The 21,403-nt window shown below is 41.5% G+C and overlaps 1 protein-coding gene across 1 annotated transcript; it reads left to right on the top strand.

Annotated features, from left to right (window-relative positions):
- Window positions 1-7,395: 7,395 nt before the first annotated feature.
- Window positions 7,396-10,892, top strand: LOC309379648 (arg8-vasotocin receptor-like). The gene is made up of 3 exons (XM_081929025.1): window positions 7,396-7,629; window positions 8,879-9,965; window positions 10,667-10,892. Exons 2-3 carry the CDS (start codon window positions 9,053-9,055, stop codon window positions 10,864-10,866), a joined length of 1,113 nt encoding a protein of 370 aa, XP_081785151.1. The 5' UTR covers window positions 7,396-7,629; window positions 8,879-9,052; the 3' UTR covers window positions 10,867-10,892.
- The last annotated feature ends 10,511 nt before the right edge of the window (window positions 10,893-21,403 follow it).

Genomic DNA, 21,403 nt, shown 5'->3' with positions numbered 1-21,403 from the left:
CCTGTCGGATCCTGAGTTGTTGGTGAGGTCTTCGTGGTGGACCCTCGGTTGGGACGGCTAGCTCGGCCGTGCCTCTTGCGTCGACCTCTCGGCAGCTTCCGTTGCCAGGGCCTCCTCCAGAGCGACCTGGAAAGTTAGGTTCTTCTTAGCGTAGAGGCGTCGTTGCAGCTTCTCATCCTTCAGGCCACCGACGAGGCGGTCACGAAGCATGTTCTCCAGCTCTGAGAAGTTGCAGAACTGTGCAGCTTGGCGGAGAGAGGTCACAAACCCAGTTATGGTTTCCCCAGGGGCTTGCCGCTTTGCGTAGAAGGCATTTCGACGAGCCACCACTGAGGGCTGTGGCGAAAAGTGCCCCTTCAGCTGTTCCATTATGGTTTTGTATGGAACAGTGGCGACGTCTTCAGGTGCAAGGAGAGCCCGGGTGATTTCAAACGTCTCCTCTCCGCAGACGCTGAAGAATATTGCCCTCTTCTTGGCGTCTTCTTCATCGGTGATCCCTTTGGCTTCTAGGAGGAAGGTGAAACGGGAGGTGTATGCTTCCCAGTCTCCAGCTGCTGGGTTGAACGGCGAGAAGCTGCTGTCGGTTGCCATTCTGAGTTCCTTGGGTCCCGGAGCTGAAGCCTGGATACACGGTGTGAGGCAGCGGTGCGGCAGGTGGCGGTGCTGCGGTGCTGTGTGTGGCAGTCAGCTCAGCGGGATCCCACCTTCGTCGCCAGTGAAATATACTCAGAGTCGCAAAGTGATTTCATGCTCTTTATTCAGCTCATAGTGGTGAGGGGGAATGAATGAATGTCCCCTCAGAGTATCTGCTTTATATACATTATTTACACAATGGGCTGCACATGATTGGCTAATTCCGGAATTCTACTGTAAGCCAATCAGGTTGTGGATTCACTTCTATCTGGAGCATGATTGGGTGGTTCCTGCTAACCAATCATACTGCTGCATTGTTCTAGGACCAATCAGACTGCTGCCCTTTGGAGCCTATTGTTCTAGGACCAATCAGACTGCTGCCTTTTGGAGCCTATTGTTCTAGGACCAATCAGACTATCCTATTCGACTCAGTACATAACACCAAGTGTATGCCATTGTTATGCACATCCTTCCTCTGTGGGTTAAGCGTTCTGGTGGTCCATGCAGCACTTACCCAGGTTTGATGTCCTTTGGTAGGAGGTCAACTGAAGTCTTATTGACGTTTTGTAGCGTTTGCTTTATTGACACAGGTTGTTCATAGGTGGAGGCAAAGCTTAATCAGGGCTTTCCCCCCCCCCCCAGCCAGAATTCACTGGAACTCAGTTCCAGCATCTCTCAGGTGGGTGTCATTGCTATTATAAGAGAACAAGGAGGTGTTCATTGTGAGTCCTGGCCCCTCTTTTTCTAGAAAAATAGCACTGAGCTTAACCATTCTAACAGGCAAAGTTCACAGCTCCCATATCATATATTTAGGGGTATTGCCACCTCCCTCCTCCGCCCGCCCCCCAATGCTTTTAGATCACAGTCCAAAATCACAGCTCTCTGTTCATTTTTTCTTCTGCTCCTGTCTGAAGCCTTTTCAGGAGAGGAATCTAGGTAAATCATCTTCTCCAACCATCACTGAATGAAACGCGTTGTTGGAACACCAAGGCTATCAGCAGGCAGGCATATTTTTTTTTTATTTGTATGGTTTTCCACCCTGCTCTTTCCTTCCACAATAACCAATAATGTAGAATACACAGCATTAAAAACACAATTTAAAACAACAGTGGCACAGATCACAGATAAAAATGAGCTGCGTGGGTAATACTCAGCAGTCAAAAGTAAGTGTGACATTCACACAGCTTTTTCCATTTTCAAAAGCAGTTTGAAGAACCTTCTTGAGTTTTTCTTTCAGCAAACAGATTGATAGAGGGGAAAGTTCAGTTACTGTCATCCAGCTGGATGTGAGTTGGGAGTCTCAGGGGCAAAATTCATGTGCAGGCAGTGCTTCCCCACAGGTAAGTGATGCTTTTGTAGTCGGTGAAATCCATCCCTATAAATAAGAATCCAAGGTTAACCTATGACCTCCGGTATACAATGACACTGCGGGTTCCATTGAAAGCAGGTTAAAAGATTACTATTACAGATAGGATCTCCCAGGGGATAAAAAGAGTCATGTACTGATCTCCTGTTGCGCCACTAGTCAAGTTCCCCTGCTTGATTTATAGTTTGTGAACTGCAGGGAGATAGAAGGTGTGTCTGATTAAGTTATTTGAGCACAGTTACATCTGATTTTTTAATCTAATGATAACAATAGTAATTGGATGTATTCCTTTTCTTTGGAAAAGTATTATTAGGCACTCCCTGTTTTGAGTACTGAGAAATCCCAGGGACAACACCAGCACTACAGGGTTTTGCTTATACCGGAGAATTAGAATACAGTGGCAACTTGGGTTACAAACACCTCGGGTTACAGACTCCGCTAACCCGGAAGTAGTACCTCAGGTTAAGAACTTTACCTCAGGATGAGAACAGAAATTGTGCACTGGTGGCACGGCGGCTAAAATTGGTACCATTAGCTAAATTGGTACCTCAGGTTAAGAGCAGTTTCAGGTTAAGAACGGACCTCCAGAACAAATTAAGTTCATAACCAGAGGTACCACTGTACTTTTGTATAATCTGTTTTAATTATCCAAGTAGGAAGTAAGCACAGGGCTGAGGAACCTGTATTCCTCTAGAGCAGGGTTTCCCAAACTTGGGTTTCCAACTGTTTTTGGACTACAACTCCCATCATCCTTAGCTAGCAGGACCAGTGGTCAGGGATGGTGGGAATTGTAGCTCAAAAACAGTTGGATCTCCAAGTTTGGGAAACACCGCTCTAGAGGTTGCTAGACTCCAGTTCCCATCAGCCTCAGCCAATATCGCCAATGATTGGGGTGATGGGAATTGTAGTCCAGCAACATTTTGGAGGACCATAGGCTCCCTAGCCCTGACGTACAACATGCATTCTTACAGTAAGCATGTGTTCAGCCCCTCCAAAGCTAAACCTGTTGCAGCTAACTGTGGTAGGAAACTCAGCTGGTTTTGTTTTTGTCTCTTCCAATCTCCACAGTGCTGTTTCCATTTCACACACACCACCCGCTGCACACACACCCTTTTCTCCCAGATGCTCAAGATGGCATACATGGTTCTTCCCCTCCTGATTTAATCCTCACAACAACCCTGTGAAGTAATTTAGGCTGGGAAGCAGTTGCTGAAAAAGTCACCCAGTGAACTTCCTTGCTGACTGGTCATTTGAACCATGGTCTCCCAGGTCCTAGTCTAACATTCAGTACACTGAATTGGTACACCACACTGGCTCTTACAAGGGCGTCATATTTTAGAGGAAGGAGATGCAAGAATCAGAAAATATCCACTGAAATAATGGATGCAAAGCATACTGGGCTGGATACAGACTTACAGCACAATCCTAGACATGTCTACTTGGAATTAAGTCCTATTGAATTCAATGGGGTGTACTCCCAGTCCTAGTTAAGTGGGGTTAGGACTGCAGCCTTAGTCATGCTTACACTTAGTGAAATCAACAACTGAACGTTAGTCATCATTACTAACTTAAGTCACACTGATTTCAACGGATCAACTCTAAGCATGGCTAAGGTTGGATCCAACCAACGGCCAAAAAATTGTGCAATATAATATGAAAGTTTATCAATGAAGGTGCAACTGATAAGTAAAAAAATCTAGAGTGTTGTGAAATTTTACAGAATCTCCGATACTCTCTCTTCATATTCCTGCATGCTGAAACAATAAATATTCCTTTGGTAATCTTGTTTATATGGCTACATACATCTGCTAGCAATCATTCTGTTCCTAGAAGGACTATGTTTATGTTACCATAATTACACTGAAAAATCCCAGATATCGCAGAGCCTATTTTTATCCTAACGATGAAGTAGTCAACAGCTCTTCCTATTGAAACATCCTGGCTATTTAGCCAAACTATGAAGTAAAGTTCTTGCGATACATTTTGTGGTTGATAATCACTGCACACAAGGGAGAAACTATTCTAACCTATTCATTATGGGTGCCTCCACATGGCAGCTTCTTCTGTACTTGGTGCTGAGCATTTTTATTATTTAATTATTTTTGCAGCATCCACATAGCATCAACCCAATAAAAATGCCAACCTTACTCCCCTACCCCAATTAATTCCAGATTTACCATTTATGTTTTGTTTTGCTACTTACTGGCTTTTCCACAGAAATTGTAAATTTGGATTAAATGGGGAAATAATATGGGTAAGCTTTCAGATTAAGACAATGTCATGTGGAAACTGTTCCAAACTTGCATGCATGCAGACCACAGACTCCAGAGTGAACAGCCACCTAGAAGTGCCCCATGTAGCTTCAGGAATTTTAAATTCACTATTTAGTGCTTTTAAAAAGTCAGTGAAAATCCAAATTAGAGAAATATTTCCCTTGAGCTTAACTGAGAAAAATTGCCTGGTTAAGTTTCCTAAAAAATATTATCTATATTAATGCTGCAGTATGTATTTACCTAGGAGTAAGTCTGAATTCAATGCGGTAGGCAAACTTTTTTTAACTCATCAATTTTTGGGCAACTGGACAAAATATTTTTAACTGGTTGATAACCCCATTTTTTATTACAATACAAATGAACCACCACCACTATTCTAATGTAATTGTAAACTTCTAAGGACCTTGGTTTTGTTATTTTTCCTCTAGCAAACATAGTTCCTTTCCCCCTTTAGGGGATATCGAATGTCCATCCAAACTAAGCAAGAGGCCTTCTAGAGTTCTTCCAGGCTCCCAGAGTCTGAACAGACTCTGCTTCACTTAGTTCTCTTAAAAAACAGTGTCTTGGGATGAGAGCCAAAAACTGAGGCAGACGTTCTGAAGCAAAACACCACAATGGGGCAAAAGGTTGGTCAACAGTGGCAAAAGCCCATATGTTCTGTGGTGCAAGTTATGTGAGGTCTTTGGTCTAATAGACCCGTGTATTTTGGCTCATTTAAAAAATGGGATAACTTCATAGAACATTGCATATTTGGAAGGGTCCGCAGTCATAGCCGCAGCACACATTTCTCAATGGGAGAAGGAAAAAATGAAAATCAGCTTAAAAAAATTGATATATCGTTATGGAAGTTTGCATGTGCATTCTTGACGCAACTCTATGAGTCAAATGTTAAGTCTGGCATGACCCTTATATCCAGTTTGTTATGTACTGAGGTTTCTCACCCTGGGCCAGCAGGTGGATACTGTAGATAGTTATGCAAATGAAGGATCGAAAAGTGACGCTCAGTGATTGGATAGTTTTAGAAAATGGCAACAGTTACATTGTTCTGGAGCTCTATATAAGCAGGCTGACTGAGCTCCTCAGCTTAGTTCTGTTCCAGCTTACAAAATGAAGAACTGCTTGGGAGAAATCACTGTGTCGTCTGCTATGTCAACCCACAACTTAACACAGTTTTTTGGTGGGTGGGGAACCTGAAAACTCAATTGTTCATGCTGACATCAGAACTCTAGTACAGTGGTACCTCAGGTTACATACGCTTCAGGTTACAGACTCCGCTAACCCAGAAATAGTACCTCAGGTTAAGAACTTTGCTTCAGGATGATAACAGAAATCGCGTGGCAGTGGCAGGCCCCATTAGCTAAAGTGGTGCTTCAGGTTAAGAACAGTTTCAGGTTAAGAACAGACCTCCAGAACGAATTAAGTACTTCACTGTAATGTGATATATCTCATGAGCACGAAGCGAGCTTAATGATTTAATATTTTATATGTTTGGCATGATTCTCCATCTGCAGTCATAATTCCCGCTTCACCCCCCCCCCCCATTTCCAAAGGGAGAAGGAAACACACAATAGCTGTGTACACACTAGACCTTCAAAGCACATTCTTTCCCTCAAAGAATTGTAGTTTACCCCCTTACAGAATTACAGTCTTTAGTAGCTCTTCACAAACTGCAGTGCCCATAATTCTTTGAGGGAAAGAATGTGCTTCAAATGTGCTTTAAAGCTGTAGCGTATACACAGCCGTAGATTGCAATGTGATATCTGGACCTTGAAAACTATGCACTTTCCTTGTTGTGTTTTATCTTATTCAAACACAGAAAGAAATGGAATGGTGCAGATTCACAGTCCACCCGTTTCCTGAGTGTTGGTGTTAAGTTGTGAGTGAACATATCAGACGACCCAGCAATTCTCCAAACAGCTCTTATTTATTCACAGGTCAGAACAGAACTGAACTGAAGGGTTCAGCCAGCCTGCTTATATAGAGCTCCACTAGAACGCAACAGTAACCATTTTCTGTAACTATCCAATCACTGAACGTCACTTTCGATCCCTTATTTGCATATGTGGACCTGAACTATCTACAGTATCCCCCTGCTGGCCCAGGGTGAGAATTTCAGTACATAACAGTTGGCATTTTTGTGATGAGAGATGAAGAAGCAGGTGCACACTTGTTCCTTTTTTTCCACAGATCTTGGAATAATTTCAGCAAAGAAGTTATCAAACTGGCAGGAATGGCTTGAGCTCTTAGCCAAGGACGCAGATGTCGTCTTGGTCAGTGGGGACTGGCAAACTGCCTGCTGCAGAAACCCTGGAGAGCAAGATCTTGGTTACTCAAGTTGCGGTCCTTGAGGATGCAAAACCCTTAGATGTGGCTCACATGTGCCCACATTCATAAGCAACTGTAAAATGAGAACTAGTGCATGTGGTTTGGCACGTGGTTATGCATGAAATCTAAAATAGATTTAGGATCTTGGCAGTCTGCATTTAAGGGGGATCAGAAGAGGTTTGGCTTAGGGCAGATCCATGCCATACAATTATAATACACACTCAGTGCACACTTAAAGCACGTGACTACCTCCAAAGAATCCTGGGAACTATAGTTTCCTTCTCACAGCACTATAATTCCCAGCATCCTTAATAAACTGCATTTCCCAGCATTCATTGGGGTTTGTGTTGGATGTGCTTTCAGGTTATCAGGGGAAGAAATGCATAGCTGAATTATAAGTGGCTTTCTGAATTTGTTTCGAGAAGAAGATTTGCAAGCATCACCTGCGAAACTATAAGTTCCAGAAAAGCATTTCAAAATATACTGGACTGTGACCAGCTACTACTTCCTGTAAATGTGAAGGAACCTGAAGACTAATGTATGGCATTCCATTTGCGGTCACTTTTGCCACTGTAAAAGCTAGGCTTTCGCTGTTTCGGGAACATCAGTTTACATTTCTAGTCCAAACAACAACATTAATATATAGCACACTATAAAAGAGAAGAGGAAAACATGAGGCTATGTTTATGTTAAAGGGAAGGATTTGATGAACTTGCAGCAATTTCACACATCCGGTGACTAGGAGTATTTTCTCTTGAAAACCTCATCTAAATACAAACCAAGTGTTCGCTGTGGAAGAATTGTTGACCTTAAGAGAAGCCGAAGTACATAAGAGTTTGCAATATAACAAATGCAAGGACGCCCCCCCCCCCACTTTTTTCCCAGAATCAAAGCTGGAGAAATATTTCTCAGTCGCTCAGTTATTGCTATGCAGCTTTAAGCAGGCAGGGGAATGCTCGTTTTGAGGATACTGTGGATTCGTTTTGCTTTATGGACACTGATTATCAAGACTTAACAACACCTGCAAGCTAAGTAAGTACTATAGCCCTTTTTAATGAATACAGAGAGAAGACTTGACCTGTTAGTTTGCCGATACACAACATGCCTTAAACTGGTGGAAATAAGAAACAAGGGGCAGTGTTTGCTTGGGACCATTTGATATTTATGATAGTAGGGCGGGGAGCAAAGGAGGGAAATTGAGGGAATATTTGTCGGAATGTAGACCAAAATATTGCACACCTCTGTTTGATAATACTGTAGAGACTACAGCGACAGGTGTAGGATTTTAGCTCTGCTGTAGAGCTGCTTTGTACAATACTCAGCAAGGCAGCCTTGTGTTTGCTTCCGAGTATACCCTCGTTGGGAATCTGTTCTGGAAGAACTGGTATGAGGAACCGCTACAAAATTGTGTATTTGCTATCACATTTTTGTTGCATTCATGCATTGTGTATTTTCATTGCAGACTAATATGGGCACATCCTAAAAATGTAAATGTATGAAGCAGCTATGCCCTTTCCAAAATCAACAGTAGTTTGTTTGTTTTTTTGCAATAAAACAGTGTAGTCCATACCAAGAAAAGAAGAAGCCTGGAGAGCTATAAATCTGCTTGGCAGTTTCACAAGCTGTAGTAATTCAAACGGCAAAGAATATCTTATTTGCACTTTTTAAATCTTCATCCTCCATTGTATTTTTGCTCAATGTGAAAAATACAAGAACAGATGTGTAGTTCTAGGTTATATTGACATGGATTTATTTTGTATGAACAAAGGGATTCCAATCATGATATTTAATTTTGTACAAGAAAAGAACAAAGGAGAACTAGGATTATTTTTGGAGACATCTTTTATAGTGAATGCACCTTTTTGTGGTCGGAGAAAAAAGTTAATGGGAAAATATGGTCCCCTTGTTGAATATATTGTTTTTAGCCTACTTCTTTGATCTGGGGGTTTTCATTCCTTTTTGATGAAAAAGTACACAGCCTTTCCATGTACATACGTAGAAAGCTTTGTCATTATATGATGAAGAGAATTATGGTACATTAAAGAACACAGTTGTCACGTAGATACTAGGCAAATATTCCATAAGCAAATGTATAAGCATGAATTTGGCTGCTTTTATTTTGGGATGTCAATGCAAATAGGTAGTTCACTTTCTATAAGCCAACAAGTTTCAGTGTATGTGTGTGTTTCTGATTTTCCTCCTGGCTAAGACAACTGCAGTTTCTCAAGTTACATAAAGATCTACTTGTTAAGAGTAAAGCTGCTGTGTTGTTGTTTTTTAGTTTTTAGATGTTTTTATTGGACGAGAGAGAAAGTTTGAAATTCAAGTCCACTGGTGCGTGAACCCATATGTTCCAAGACACACTGAAACATAAACAACTGGCGATATATTTAATAGCGTGTCTTCCACGGCTGCCAACCTAAGTGACTCTCTCTGAAAGTAGCTCTTCTGCATTATGGAGAATTTCTCATTTTCCAAAGATGACTATGAGCCTGGCGTTCCTTTCCTTCCCGGTTTTCTCAACTCCACAAATGCACCAGCTCTTCCCGAAAGGCAATCGAGAAATGAACAATTAGCTCTGGTAGAAATCGCTGTGCTTGGGATAATATTTGCGACAGCGTCTGTGGGCAACATCATCCTCATCCTGCTGTTATGGAGGAGAAGAATGAAGCTATCTAGGATGTATGTTTTCCTGCTTCACCTGAGCATTGCAGACCTGATGGTTGCATTCTTCCAAGTCCTTCCACAGCTCTTTTGGAAAATTACAGATGTTTTCATGGGCCCAGACATTCTGTGCAGAACCATCATTTACCTCCAGCTGTTGAGCATGTTTGCCTCCACTTATATGATCGTGGTTATGGCACTGGATAGATACCAAGCGGTGTGCCACCCCATGGCCTCTTTTCCAAAGAAGGCGGCCCTTTGGAACCCTCCAATCTGCACAAGCTGGTTCATTTCTCTGGTCTTCAGTGTTCCCCAGGTATTTATCTTTCGGAAGAGAGAGGTATCCCCAGGCATCTTTGACTGCCAAGCTGACTTCATTGAACCCTGGGGTACAAAGGTGTATGTGACTTGGATTTCCATAGCTATTTTCTTCCTCCCTGCAGCTGTCCTCATAGTATGTCATGTGAGGATCTGCAGAGCAATTCAAATGCGCATGCATTTGAAAAGCTGCAATGAATTGGAAGTGACGAATCAGAAGGAAATACAGCCATGCCAGGGAAACAATGCAAGTTGTACATCGAAGGCTATGATCAAGACTATCAAGATGACAGTGGTGATAGTTGTGGCTCATATTTTCTGTTGGTCACCTTTTTTCATTGCACAGCTGTGGACTGCCTGGCACCCCAGTGATGCTAGGACTGAAGGTAAGGCCAATAATCTTGCCCGATACATAGCCAATAATCACATTGCTATATTTTAAATATCTGGATGGACTTATAATAGTTCTAAACGTGGGCATAATATTAAACGGCTTAATAAGAAAAAAAAATCAAATGATATTTATTGCCAATTTAAAGAACAAACACAGGAAATCAATTGTTTTTAAATGAGTAGAATTTTGCTTCAAAACTTATTGAAATGCTTGTGCCCCAAAGGCTGCTGAATGTTATGCCCATTATGATTTATGAACAACTGGAGCAGATCAACTGGAGTATTTGCTCAAGTCAAAACTGAACGAGACATTTCCAAATAGTCTATAGTGCAAGAGAAACACTATGTTGAATTGAACAATAATCTGATTCTAGAGAAATAATAGACTGGATTTTGAAACTGTGACAAAATGTTTCTAAAGATATTTGGAAAATCTTCAGCCATTCCCAAACAAATCTATAGTAAGTAAATTGGTTGAAGATCAATGGGATCAAAAATTTCTTATGTATATCTTTTATTAACGTTCTTTTATTGAGTGAGTTTACACTTCAGGGCATAAACATCTGTTCAGGGTATAAAAACCAGTTTTTCATTAAGAGAGAGAGAGAGAGAGAGAGAGAGAGAGAGAGATCATTTCCCCTGCAACATATTTCTTTGTCTTCTCTGAATGACTTATAAATTCTTTTCCTTTCAGGTCCAGTAATAGCCATTCTTATGCTCCTAGGGAATCTTAACAGCTGTGTTAATCCATGGATTTATATGTACTTTTGTGGTCAAATACCATGTTGTTCAAAAAAAATACAGGACAACGCTGCAGCTCATGAAGAATCTACCATTACAGGCAGTGTTAACTTGGGAGAGAAAGAATCTGAAGATAATATCACATCTGTGTAATCATAAATTATTGCTTTTTTGGCTTATATTTGTTTCATTGAACCATTTTTTCTAATGTGGTATGTGCACATGTGGTGAGAAACAATATTTCTTTATATATGTATTTCCTTAATTTTGAAGCAAATATATTCAAGGTTTAAAAATTCCCAGCACAGTGTAAAAGGCATGTTATATGTGAATATTTTTGCATGCCAAGTGCTGAACACCATACATACCAAGGTACATCTCAAACTACACACATTCATAGGCTCCTCTCAATTCTGTATCCTCCTCCAGCAAGTTTAGTGAACGTATTATAATGTCTCTAAGGTACCTTTGCCACGGTAAATGCATATCTCAACTCTCCTAAGGTTGTTTTCACAAATTATACCAAGCACAATTATTATTATTTTTTAGTAATATGACAATACAACAGGCTTTAGAGAAGCGTGGGGGAACTTCTGTCTCTAGATAGGTTTTTGTACTCCAATTCCCATCAGTGCTAGCCATCATGTCCATGTGGCCTCTGGAGGGTCTGTATTTGAGAGAGGGAAAGTGAGTTCCCATTAGTGATTGCCCTATGTGCAGATTTCATGTACTGCAGATCCCCTTCATTAAGCACCAGGTCATGTGCTTACATATGAGGTAATGTGAGCTGCACACTCCACACTAATTAAAATACATGCCAACTCATAGACCGGGCACGATCTTGGCAAAGCTGAGGAACAGCGACTTAACTTACAGAATTCTTATGTGAAGTAAGATTGACGATGAAACATTCTGCCTATTAAAATTGCTTTATGAGCTATTGTTTATTTTACTCCTCCTAGTCCTGTGGGCAGGAAGGGATAGATATGTCAGTGAGCAGAACAGAAATGAGTTATTAAAGTCACTGGTGGCTCCAGTGAAATGCTGCAAGGTTGAGTATAAAATCCCATTGTTACATGGTCATATTACATGGAACTTTTGATCTAGAATGTCCATCTGGAGTCTTGCCAGCCAGACTTTACTTTTCAGGATTTTCTTGTACTCCTGCTTCCTACCTTTTTATTCAACCTTTAGTTTTTCACCTTCTGTTCCTCTCAAGTCTCTCTGAACCTCCTCTGCTGACATGCTGTGACCAATGATTCAGCTTCTGGCACTGCCCTTTCAAAAACTTGGCAAGGGGACTCAGTTTTTTGGTATTGACGTTTGGCTCTACAAGTGTACGTTTTGTAAAATTGTGAGAGGACTGTGGCCTATTTTCTGGCTGTCGGCTCACACTGTGACTCACATCCCGGGCAGCCACAGTCCCGGGAGGACATTATCACAATATCTCTTTGTGGGTCCTCTAGCACTTGATTGTGTTCTATAAACCTCATGCTGTTGGCAAAGCAAATTATGCACTTAATCTGAATTAATTGAGAGAGGAGTAGTCAATTATTTAGAGGGACGCGGGTGGCGCTGTGGGTTAAACCACAGAGCCTAGGACTTGTCGATCAGAAGGTTGGCGGTTTGAATCCCCACGACGGGGTGAGCTCCCGTTGCTTGGTCCCTGCTCCTGCCAACCAAGCAGTTCGAAAGCACGTCAAAGTGCAAGTAGATAAATAGGTACCGCTCTGGCGGGAAGGTAAATGTGTTTCTGTGCGCTGCTCTGGTTTGCCAGAAGCGGCTTAGTCATGCTGGCCACATTACCCGGAAGCTGTACGCTGGCTCCCTCGGCCAATAATGCGAGATGAGCGCCGCAACTCCAGAGTCGGCCACAACTGGACCTAATGGTCAGGGGTCCCTTTACCTTTAGTCAATTATTTATGATGATCTTTCTGTAACTTTGATATGAAACAAAGAGTGGGGACTCCTGCAAACTTGTAAGAACATAGCAAACTATTATGCTAAGTAGCCCAACTGTCTACACTGAGTGGCAGTGGTTATTTGGGGTTTTGGGCAGGGCAGTCTCCTGGTCCTACTTGGAGATGCTGGAGACTGAGCCTAGGATCTTCTGGGTGCAAAAGCAGATGGTCTACCACTGAGCTATAGTTCCTTCATGATCAAATTACTGCCTCATGCAGGCAGCTTTTGCTGATATGAATGCCTTCCTCTTATAAATATATGATCTGGGGTTAAATTGACATCAGCTTGGGTAGGCCTTTGAACTATGGATGGTACATAATGCCATTATGATAATGACAATAGATTTCTTGGGGTTCAGGAGGGACTGGCAGCTCTCTGATTATGGGATACGTGGTATAGTTGTGTCCCATTCTGCAGCTCACAGCACAGGAAGACTGACAATCGGAAAAATGAAATAGAGAATTTAAAGCTTTATTTTTGCCCTTATTAAACACACTTTTTTTTTAAAGGAAGGATGTTTAAACAAATAATTAGCACATTGTTCATCACATTGAGCCTTGGCACTATGCAGTGAAAGTGATAATTATAAATTCAAATTTTGTTAATTTTAACCAAATTACAGGGTGTGTGTGTGTGTGTACATGCACTATATCACATGTTAAATCAGTTTATTTTTGTTTCTGAAAATGACTGTGCAAAGTTGCAGATGGGCTTTGAAACGGTCTACCAGCTGATGAGAATGTGCACCATTCAAATGAGCTTTGTTTTCTAATCTCTTAGCACCACACCTAATTCAGAATCATTTTTGTTATGCATAGCTAATGATGACTTGTGGCTTCCTATGTAGTTCTAATTATCAGGTATAGAGCTTTGATGGAAAAACCATATGTTTAACAACATGAATACTATATTCTAAATAACAACATTTAAGTCTATAGATATCAGTCTGTATGTATTTGTCTACAGGACAGCAGCGTAAGTTTGGAATTTGGTTTATGGCAGAAAATAAACATCCTGGGAATTTAAGTGTCCCCAATCTTCCCTTTTGATACTAATGAATATTACAGATGTTCTTTAAATAAAAAAGTATTACAGCACCATAACACTTTAAAAAGACAAAAAATAAAATAAAATATGGTCACCACCATTTTGGCAATGTGTTGCCATTTCCCTACTGAAGCACTTTCAATCCAAAAGAGAAGTTCATGGCCACTAATGGGCAACTACACTCACATTAGTAAGCATGTGTAGTGCTAAATAAATTACAGATTTTTAGTTTTAAGGATCACCTGGAATTCCTCCTCCCAAAGGTCTCTTAGGTGAACTAGAGCTTCCCTTTCCCTTGACACAGCAGCTGCATCACATTCACTAGTATCAACCTGGTGGGATTAACATTCAGAAAAAAGTGTAATATCCCTGAAAGTGTTGAAAGTCACTTGCAATTCTGCATCTTACAGAAGAACAGTATTTTATAAGAGCTTGGAGCCACCCATCTGGAAGCGGCTGTCACAAACATGTGTCCCAGAGTCCCATAAAGTCCCCAAATCCCTCTTTATTTTGAGAACTGCTAAAAACCAGAAAGGTTCAGTCTATCCAGATGACAACCACTGTGTATTGTTCCATGTGTTTTGTAAAACTTCCAATTCTCCTTATTTATTTGTACAAGGGGGAAAAAATCTGACTCCAGCTGTGGCTTAAAGTTTGCAAAGCATTCTCCTTGTTGTCTCCTACCTTCTATTCTGCAAACCAAAACAACCTTATTTATGAGAGACCTTTTGCCAAGTAAGTCAAAGAAACAAAGCATAGGCTGGCTTGGATCCAAAGACCCCGCTGTGCAAATCTAAGGCCCTTCCTCTTGTGCAAGGTAGCTGCCAATTTTCCCCTCATCTGCATCCCCCTCCAACTTCTCCAGAGCATATCCCAAAGCGGAGCCAGTTTTCAGGGGTTGCAGATGGGGAAGGGAATTAGTGATCCCCTCTGCGTGTGGACAAATGTATTTCACTTACGCAATGTGATCTTTGGAACCAAACAATTTACAACACTCCTCTTCGTTCCAGAATGCTTATTTTTTGAATTAGCTAAACAGGTTGAAAAACACCTATTATTTCTAAATCTGAATGGTGGTGTGAATACTTCTGTTCTTCTGTCTCGATAGCTGCAGAGGCACCACATATAGATTAAAGCCCAGCTGAAGACTGTCATTATTTATGGAAATGTTTTCCAAGAATAGGAATCTTAAAGTCTCCTCTTCCTCCTACTCAAACCCTCTTCTCTACTTCACAAGGTCGAGAAATGAACCTTCCAGCTAAATCACAATATTGCAGGGATGGTCCCTGGTGCCTTTCAGAAGTTATTGAACGTACAGTTTATGGAAGTTGTAGTAGTTCAGAAGCATCTGGAAGACATTGTGTTGAATATTGTTTAGCCACAACTGCCGACAGCTGAATTTTTATTCTGCCTTTCCTCCAAAGCAATGTGATGTACATAGGTTAGGATGAGAAGGAAATGTGTTTTCCTCAGGCATCCACTGAACTTCATAGCTAACCAGGGATTTGAACATAGGAAGTTGCCTTATACTGAGGCAGACCAACAGGTTCATGGAGTACAGTGTTGTCTGCACCAGTGTTCTTCAACCTTGGGCCACCAAATGTTGGTGGGACTACAACTCCCATCACCCAGAGCCAGATTTTCCATGGCCAGAAATGATGGGAGTTGTACTTCAACAACAGAAGACCCAAAACTGAAGCACACTCATCTACATCTATGTCTCTTAAAAAGCAGAAACATCACCTTGCCAACAAAGGTCCGTATAGTTAAAGCCATGGTTTTCCCAGTAGTGATGTATGGAAGTGAGAGCTGGACCATAAAGAAGGCTGATTGCTGAAGAATTGATGCTTTTGAATTATGGTGCTGGAGAAGACTCCTGAGAGTCCCATGGACTGCAAGAAGATCAAACCGATCAATTCTTAAGGAAATCAGCCCCGAGTGCTCACTGGAAGGACAGATCCTGAAGCTGAGGCTCCAGTACCTTGGCTGCCTCATGAGAAGAGAAGACTCCCTGGAAAAGACCCTGATGTTGGGAAAGATGGAGGGCACAAGTAGAAGGGGATGACAGAGGACGAGATGGTTGGACAGTGTTCTTGAAGCTACCAGCATGAGTTTGACCAAACTGCGGGAGGCAGTGGAAGACAGGAGTGCCTGGCCTACTCTGGTCCATTGGGTCACGAAGAGTTGGACACGACTAAACGACTAAACAACAACAACAACATCTACACAGACTGGCATTGGCTTTCCAGGGTTTCAAACAGCAGTCATTCCCAGTCCTATTTGCCAGTGATTGAACCAGGAACCTTTGACACGTAAAACATGTGCTCTGTCACTGATCTATGGCCCTCCCCCAAGGTGAGTTTATCATTCCTCTAAAATAATAATAATAATAATAATAATAATCTAAGTTGCAATCCAAACTCCCTTTCTTGGTTTGTTTGTTTTGTGGGTTGGAAGTGTCCTCCACCCAGCCCTGATGGGCTTCACTGGCCTCCACCCACAGAGTGATCATTCCACTCACACAAAACTCCCCAGTTGTTTTGTCCAATGAGTGGGAAAGTGGAAGTGCATCTACTTGTATCTCCACCATTGGCAGCCTGCAAAAAGCACCACTGACAAGGTTGCATCTTCCTTCAACCAGAATTACTTCAAAAATGTTGACTTAATTCACCAAATACAGGATAACTCACTCTGCAACCCTATGCATGACTATTGCGAAATCAATTCTGTTGGGTTTGCTGTTGGGGGGGGGTATAGTTTTGTTGTTTCTGTTTTAACTACCAGTATTTATTGGTGCTTTTTCTTGTATTTTTGTTTTGTGAACCCCCATGAGATCTTTGGATGAAGGGTGGTATATAAATCTTAACAACAATAATATAATTTTAGCCACTATGTCACACTAGCTTTCAAATTTTGGAAACCTGAGCTACTGGTCCTTCTTGCAGGTGGAAGATGAAGCTGGATTGAACCCCACATTCATAAAAATGTGGTGTGAACCTTCATCTTTCTCTCTCACAGATCTTTTTTCTGGCTTCACTAACTTTGCTCACTTTAATCTGATTTATGTATGTTTCATTGCTGATCTTATTGAACAAAATAAAATGCAGTGACCTAGATCTAGTATAACTCATTTTAATGTCATAAAATGGATTGCCTTTATCGATCTGCACAGTATTTTATTTGCAAAGCTAGCAATAACGCAGAAGTGTTTTACAATAGCACCACATGTTAACACACCATTCAGCCTTCAGCCATTATATTTCCATGGCTTCGATCTCAATATTTTCTAACCCACAGATTATTCTTTTCTGAAATAGAAAGATTTCTGTTGATTAGAAAGATAAGAGTTTTCTCTGCAGTCAGAATTCCTAAAATGAGAAACTAACAATGTTGCGAATTTCTGCCTGTGTGTGTGTGTGTGTGTGTGTTTTCCTGGAATTTGGTCATCTTGCCATTGTGTATCAACTTCCTAATGGATACAGCCCTACAGCTTAGTTCTTGAACGTTTTGGCTTACGAATGCCGCAAACCCGGAAGTGGCTGTTCCAGTTTGCGAACTATTTTTGGAAGACGAACTGACTTCCAGAATGGATTCCATTCGACTTCCAAGGTACGACTGTATAACTAATGTAAGGATGCATCCAAACAACAAAATCCAGAAAAGTTAAAGGTAAAGGGATCCCTGACCATTAGGTCCAGTCGTGACCAACTCTGGGGTTGTGGAGCTCATCTCGCTTTATTGGCCTAGGGAGCCAGTGTACAGCTTCCGGGTCATGTGGCCAGCATGACTAAGCCGCTTCTGGCGAACCAGAGCAGCACACGGAAACACCATATACCTTCCCGCTGGAGCGGTACCTATTTATCTACTTGCACTTTGACGTGCTTTCGAACTGCTAGGTTGGCAGGAGCAGGAACAGAGCAACGGGAGCTCACCCCGTCACAGGGATTCAAACCGCCGACCTTCTGATCGGCAAGTCCTAGGCTCTGTGGTTTCATCACAGCACCACCAGCACCCCCCCCCCCAGAAAAGTTAGATGCCTGCAAATAAATGAACAAATCAGCCTGCTGGGAGCTGGTAGAAGAGCAGGGAGAATTCTATCCCACAGTTAGCAACCTACTATGTTTCTTCACTGCATTTTGGGAGGGGCAGAGTGCTTCATCTCTCATCTAGCAACCCATTCACTCACCTGCATGCAATTTATTTTTGCCTAGGGCTACCAGCCTAGGGCTAAAATACAAGGCTGAACCAAGTACAGAAGAATGGTGCCAGACAAGAATGCACTTTCACTGAAGAATTGTATTTCTTTGAATTATTTTATTTAAAATATTTATAGACTGCCCTCCATTTATTTGTAGTAAGGTTTATCCCCAAATGGAGATATCCATAGCGGCTATGAAGCAAACACAATTCATAATCTTACAAAGAAAAAGTGGGGCAAGAAATAACAAAGCCAGCAGATGGAATTAAAACTCTAAGAAATAAACCCCAAAAGAAAACTATTCCTGTGTTGCTATTCCCATGGTGACTGTCAGTTAAGTAAATGTGGTTTAACGGCTGTTAAAACAATGATTTAAGAACAGCAATCAGTAAAAGAAACAAAGAAAAGTAAAATCAACAATGGAACGAAGCCTAAAAACTGGAGCTGGGAAGATACAATGGATAGGCCTTTGCACTGCACTGGAAAGATTTAAGCACAAGCTTCGTATAAGCCTCTCTGAGCTAAGAAAACATTCTTCCCGGTTTCCACTAGGCATGGGCAAATCTGTCAATTTCAGTTTCTCCTTTTTCAAATATTAAATTCCTTTTTCCACATTTCCACATCACTTTGTAATTTTTTTAAAAAGTAAGAATTCATGAAAATCCATCAGCATTTTAGTGCAAACTTCTTCCAGTATGCACATTTTTGTATGCAGTCTTGCCTATTACTGTGTGCACATTTTCTCAAAGCCACTCCCCTAATATACTGCAATTTTGTTTGTCATTTTTGCCAATCTATGCATTTTTATGCACATTTTGCAGCCATATGTACATTTTTGTTCATACAACCTGGTGGGAGAACTGCAAAAAATTGGAGAAGGATGAATTTCTAAGGAGGGCTGATTGCTTCTGAAAGTGCAAATCAGGCAAATTGAATCTAATTTCTTCCCGATCAATCATCTCTGCTCAGCTGACTTCTTAGAGGATGGGGGAGCCAGTTCAGAAACACAGTAAATTTCATAAACACAATTAAAGACACAAATAAACAAGATACTGAGAGACCAGCAATTAATAAAACAGGAAGCCTAACCAAAACTCTTTAACTGGCATTGTTGCTTTAATGAATAAATAATTAAATTTGTATACTGCCTTTCATCTGAAGGTCATAGGGCAGTTCACAGCATAAAAATGCAAAATGAGGACATGAAATACATAATAAAACAAAAACAAACCAATAAACCCTCTCTCATGAACACATTTTTAAAAGCCATAAAATGTCTGTAATCAACCAAACACCTGGTTAAAGAGAAACATTACTCAGAAATGTCAGTCACATGATACAGGCAAAGAGAACCTGTGAGGCATAAGCAGGTTTTTGCTACACCTTCACACAGTTACACTTGATTACTGTTGTTCAGAACTATACACCAAAGTGCCGCCATTTCTGGGGGGAAAATTGCTTGACCTTTAAACAACAGCACGGAAGCCAGAAGGAGCCTATATTAAGAGCTGAGGGGTGTTCCCTAGAGAATGTAACTAGAAGAGTTGTAAGAAACATAATTTGATATGAATGACTCATGTCTGAGCAAAAGGCTGTTAGTGGACCCACCAGTAATTCAACAGCACATTAAGAAGGGGTAGATGGATTCAACGAGAGGTGTAAGAACAAAAAACAAACAAACCTAGAAAGCTCTGAGATCTGCAAGATTTTCCAAACATGCCTGTTCACTTAGAAGACTTCACACTTTCTCCTTCGCTACCTTCTAAAACACCTGTGGCCTACACTGGAAGATCAGCAGATATAATCCAGTTCGAAGGATGGGTGTCAAAATCAGTTTAGTGTTATATGTCCCAAACATGTGTTTTTGATAAAGCTGTCTTTGTAAATAAATGTAAATGATAAATGTGCTGTCTTTGTTGCTGCTTATTTCTGAATGATAATTAAAAACCCAACCCCTTTCCAGCACCTACTAAGAAGAAAAGGCTTATGAAATAAGGCTGGGTAAATAACTCGCCGTCCACTCGATTGCAAGCACAGCATGTCCATATCCTACACTGTGTTATCAGATATTTCATTGGAATGACCTGAATGCATGATAGCTCCAGTGTCATCATAGTGACGCACAAACCTTCTGAGAAAGCAATCATCATCTGGGAACATGTTTATCTTTTTATTCATTGATTCCAAGTTTTGAGTTGGCTGGTCATGTGATTCATAGTCATCCTGATGCTCAGTTCAGGTTTGAAGATCAATGCACCATTTGTTTCCAAGGCAGCATCTATTTGGTAATGATTAAAAAGGTGAGCAGCTCCTTCTAAAGACAGTACAGTGGTACCTCAGGTTACATACGCTTCAAGTTATATACGCTTCAGGTTACATACGCTTCAGGTTACAGACTCCACTAACCCAGAAATAGTACCTCGGGTTAAGAACTTTGCTTCAGGATGAGAACAGAAATCATGTTCCAGCGGCACGGTGGCAGCAGGAGGCCCCATTAGCTAAAGTGGTGCTTCAGGTTAAGAACGGACCTCTGGAACGAATTAAGTACTTAACCCGTACTGCAACCTGTTTGTTGACCTACCTTCCATTCTGGCAAATCCCCAAAGCAGTGGTGAGGAGGAGGAAGAGCTACTACTGCCTGTTGCTGAATTACAACTTATTACCAAACTTAAAACCATGGAGAGACCTGGTCTGAATAGAGACATTGGGTTCTTATCTCATTATACATGATAAAGCTATTTTTGGCCATCTTATCCCCTGCTTTTTCCTGTAAGACCAATTGCAGTCGTTAACAGTTGTCAACAGGTTTACCACACCAATCAGCCAATCACCCATCCCCACCACCCTTCTGAGTAATACCCCTCCCCACCCTCTCACTATATATAAAGGTATGGTGACTTCTGTTTCAGTGTATCTGAAGAAGCGTGCATGCACACAAAAGTTCATACCAAGAACAAACTTACGGTAGCTGGTCTCTAAGGTGCTACTGGACAATTTTTTAATTTTTTAAAAATATATTTCTACTGCCTGCCAGTAATGCATAGTATGCAGGTGGCATGTTTGATTGCCTCAGGTCTTAGAGAGGTCCAACAATGGCAGCTGGCATGGTCAGGCAGCTGCTGGGCCCTATATACCAGAAAAGAGCCCGGAGCAGACATCTGACACCAGCCATTACCATCTTCAGGCCATGTGTACAACATGCTCAGGGACGCGGGTGGTGCTGTGGGTTAAACCACAGAGACTAGGACTTGCCAATCAGAAGGTTGGCAGTTTGAATCCCCGCTACGGAGTGAGCTCCCGTTGCTCGGTCCCTGCTCCTGCCAACCTAGCAGTTCGAAAGCATGTCAAAGTGCAAGTAGATAAATAGGTACCGCTCCGGTGGGAAGGTAAACGGCGTTTCCGTGTGCTGCTCTGGTTCGCCAGAAGCGGCTTAGTCATGCTTGCCACATGACCCAGAAGCTGTACACCTGCTCCCTCGGCCAA

This window comes from Podarcis melisellensis, assembly GCF_964234715.1.
Source record: "Podarcis melisellensis genome assembly, chromosome: 10".
Lineage (NCBI taxonomy): Eukaryota > Metazoa > Chordata > Lepidosauria > Squamata > Lacertidae > Podarcis > Podarcis melisellensis.
This window is presented reverse-complemented; position numbering and strand designations above follow the sequence as displayed.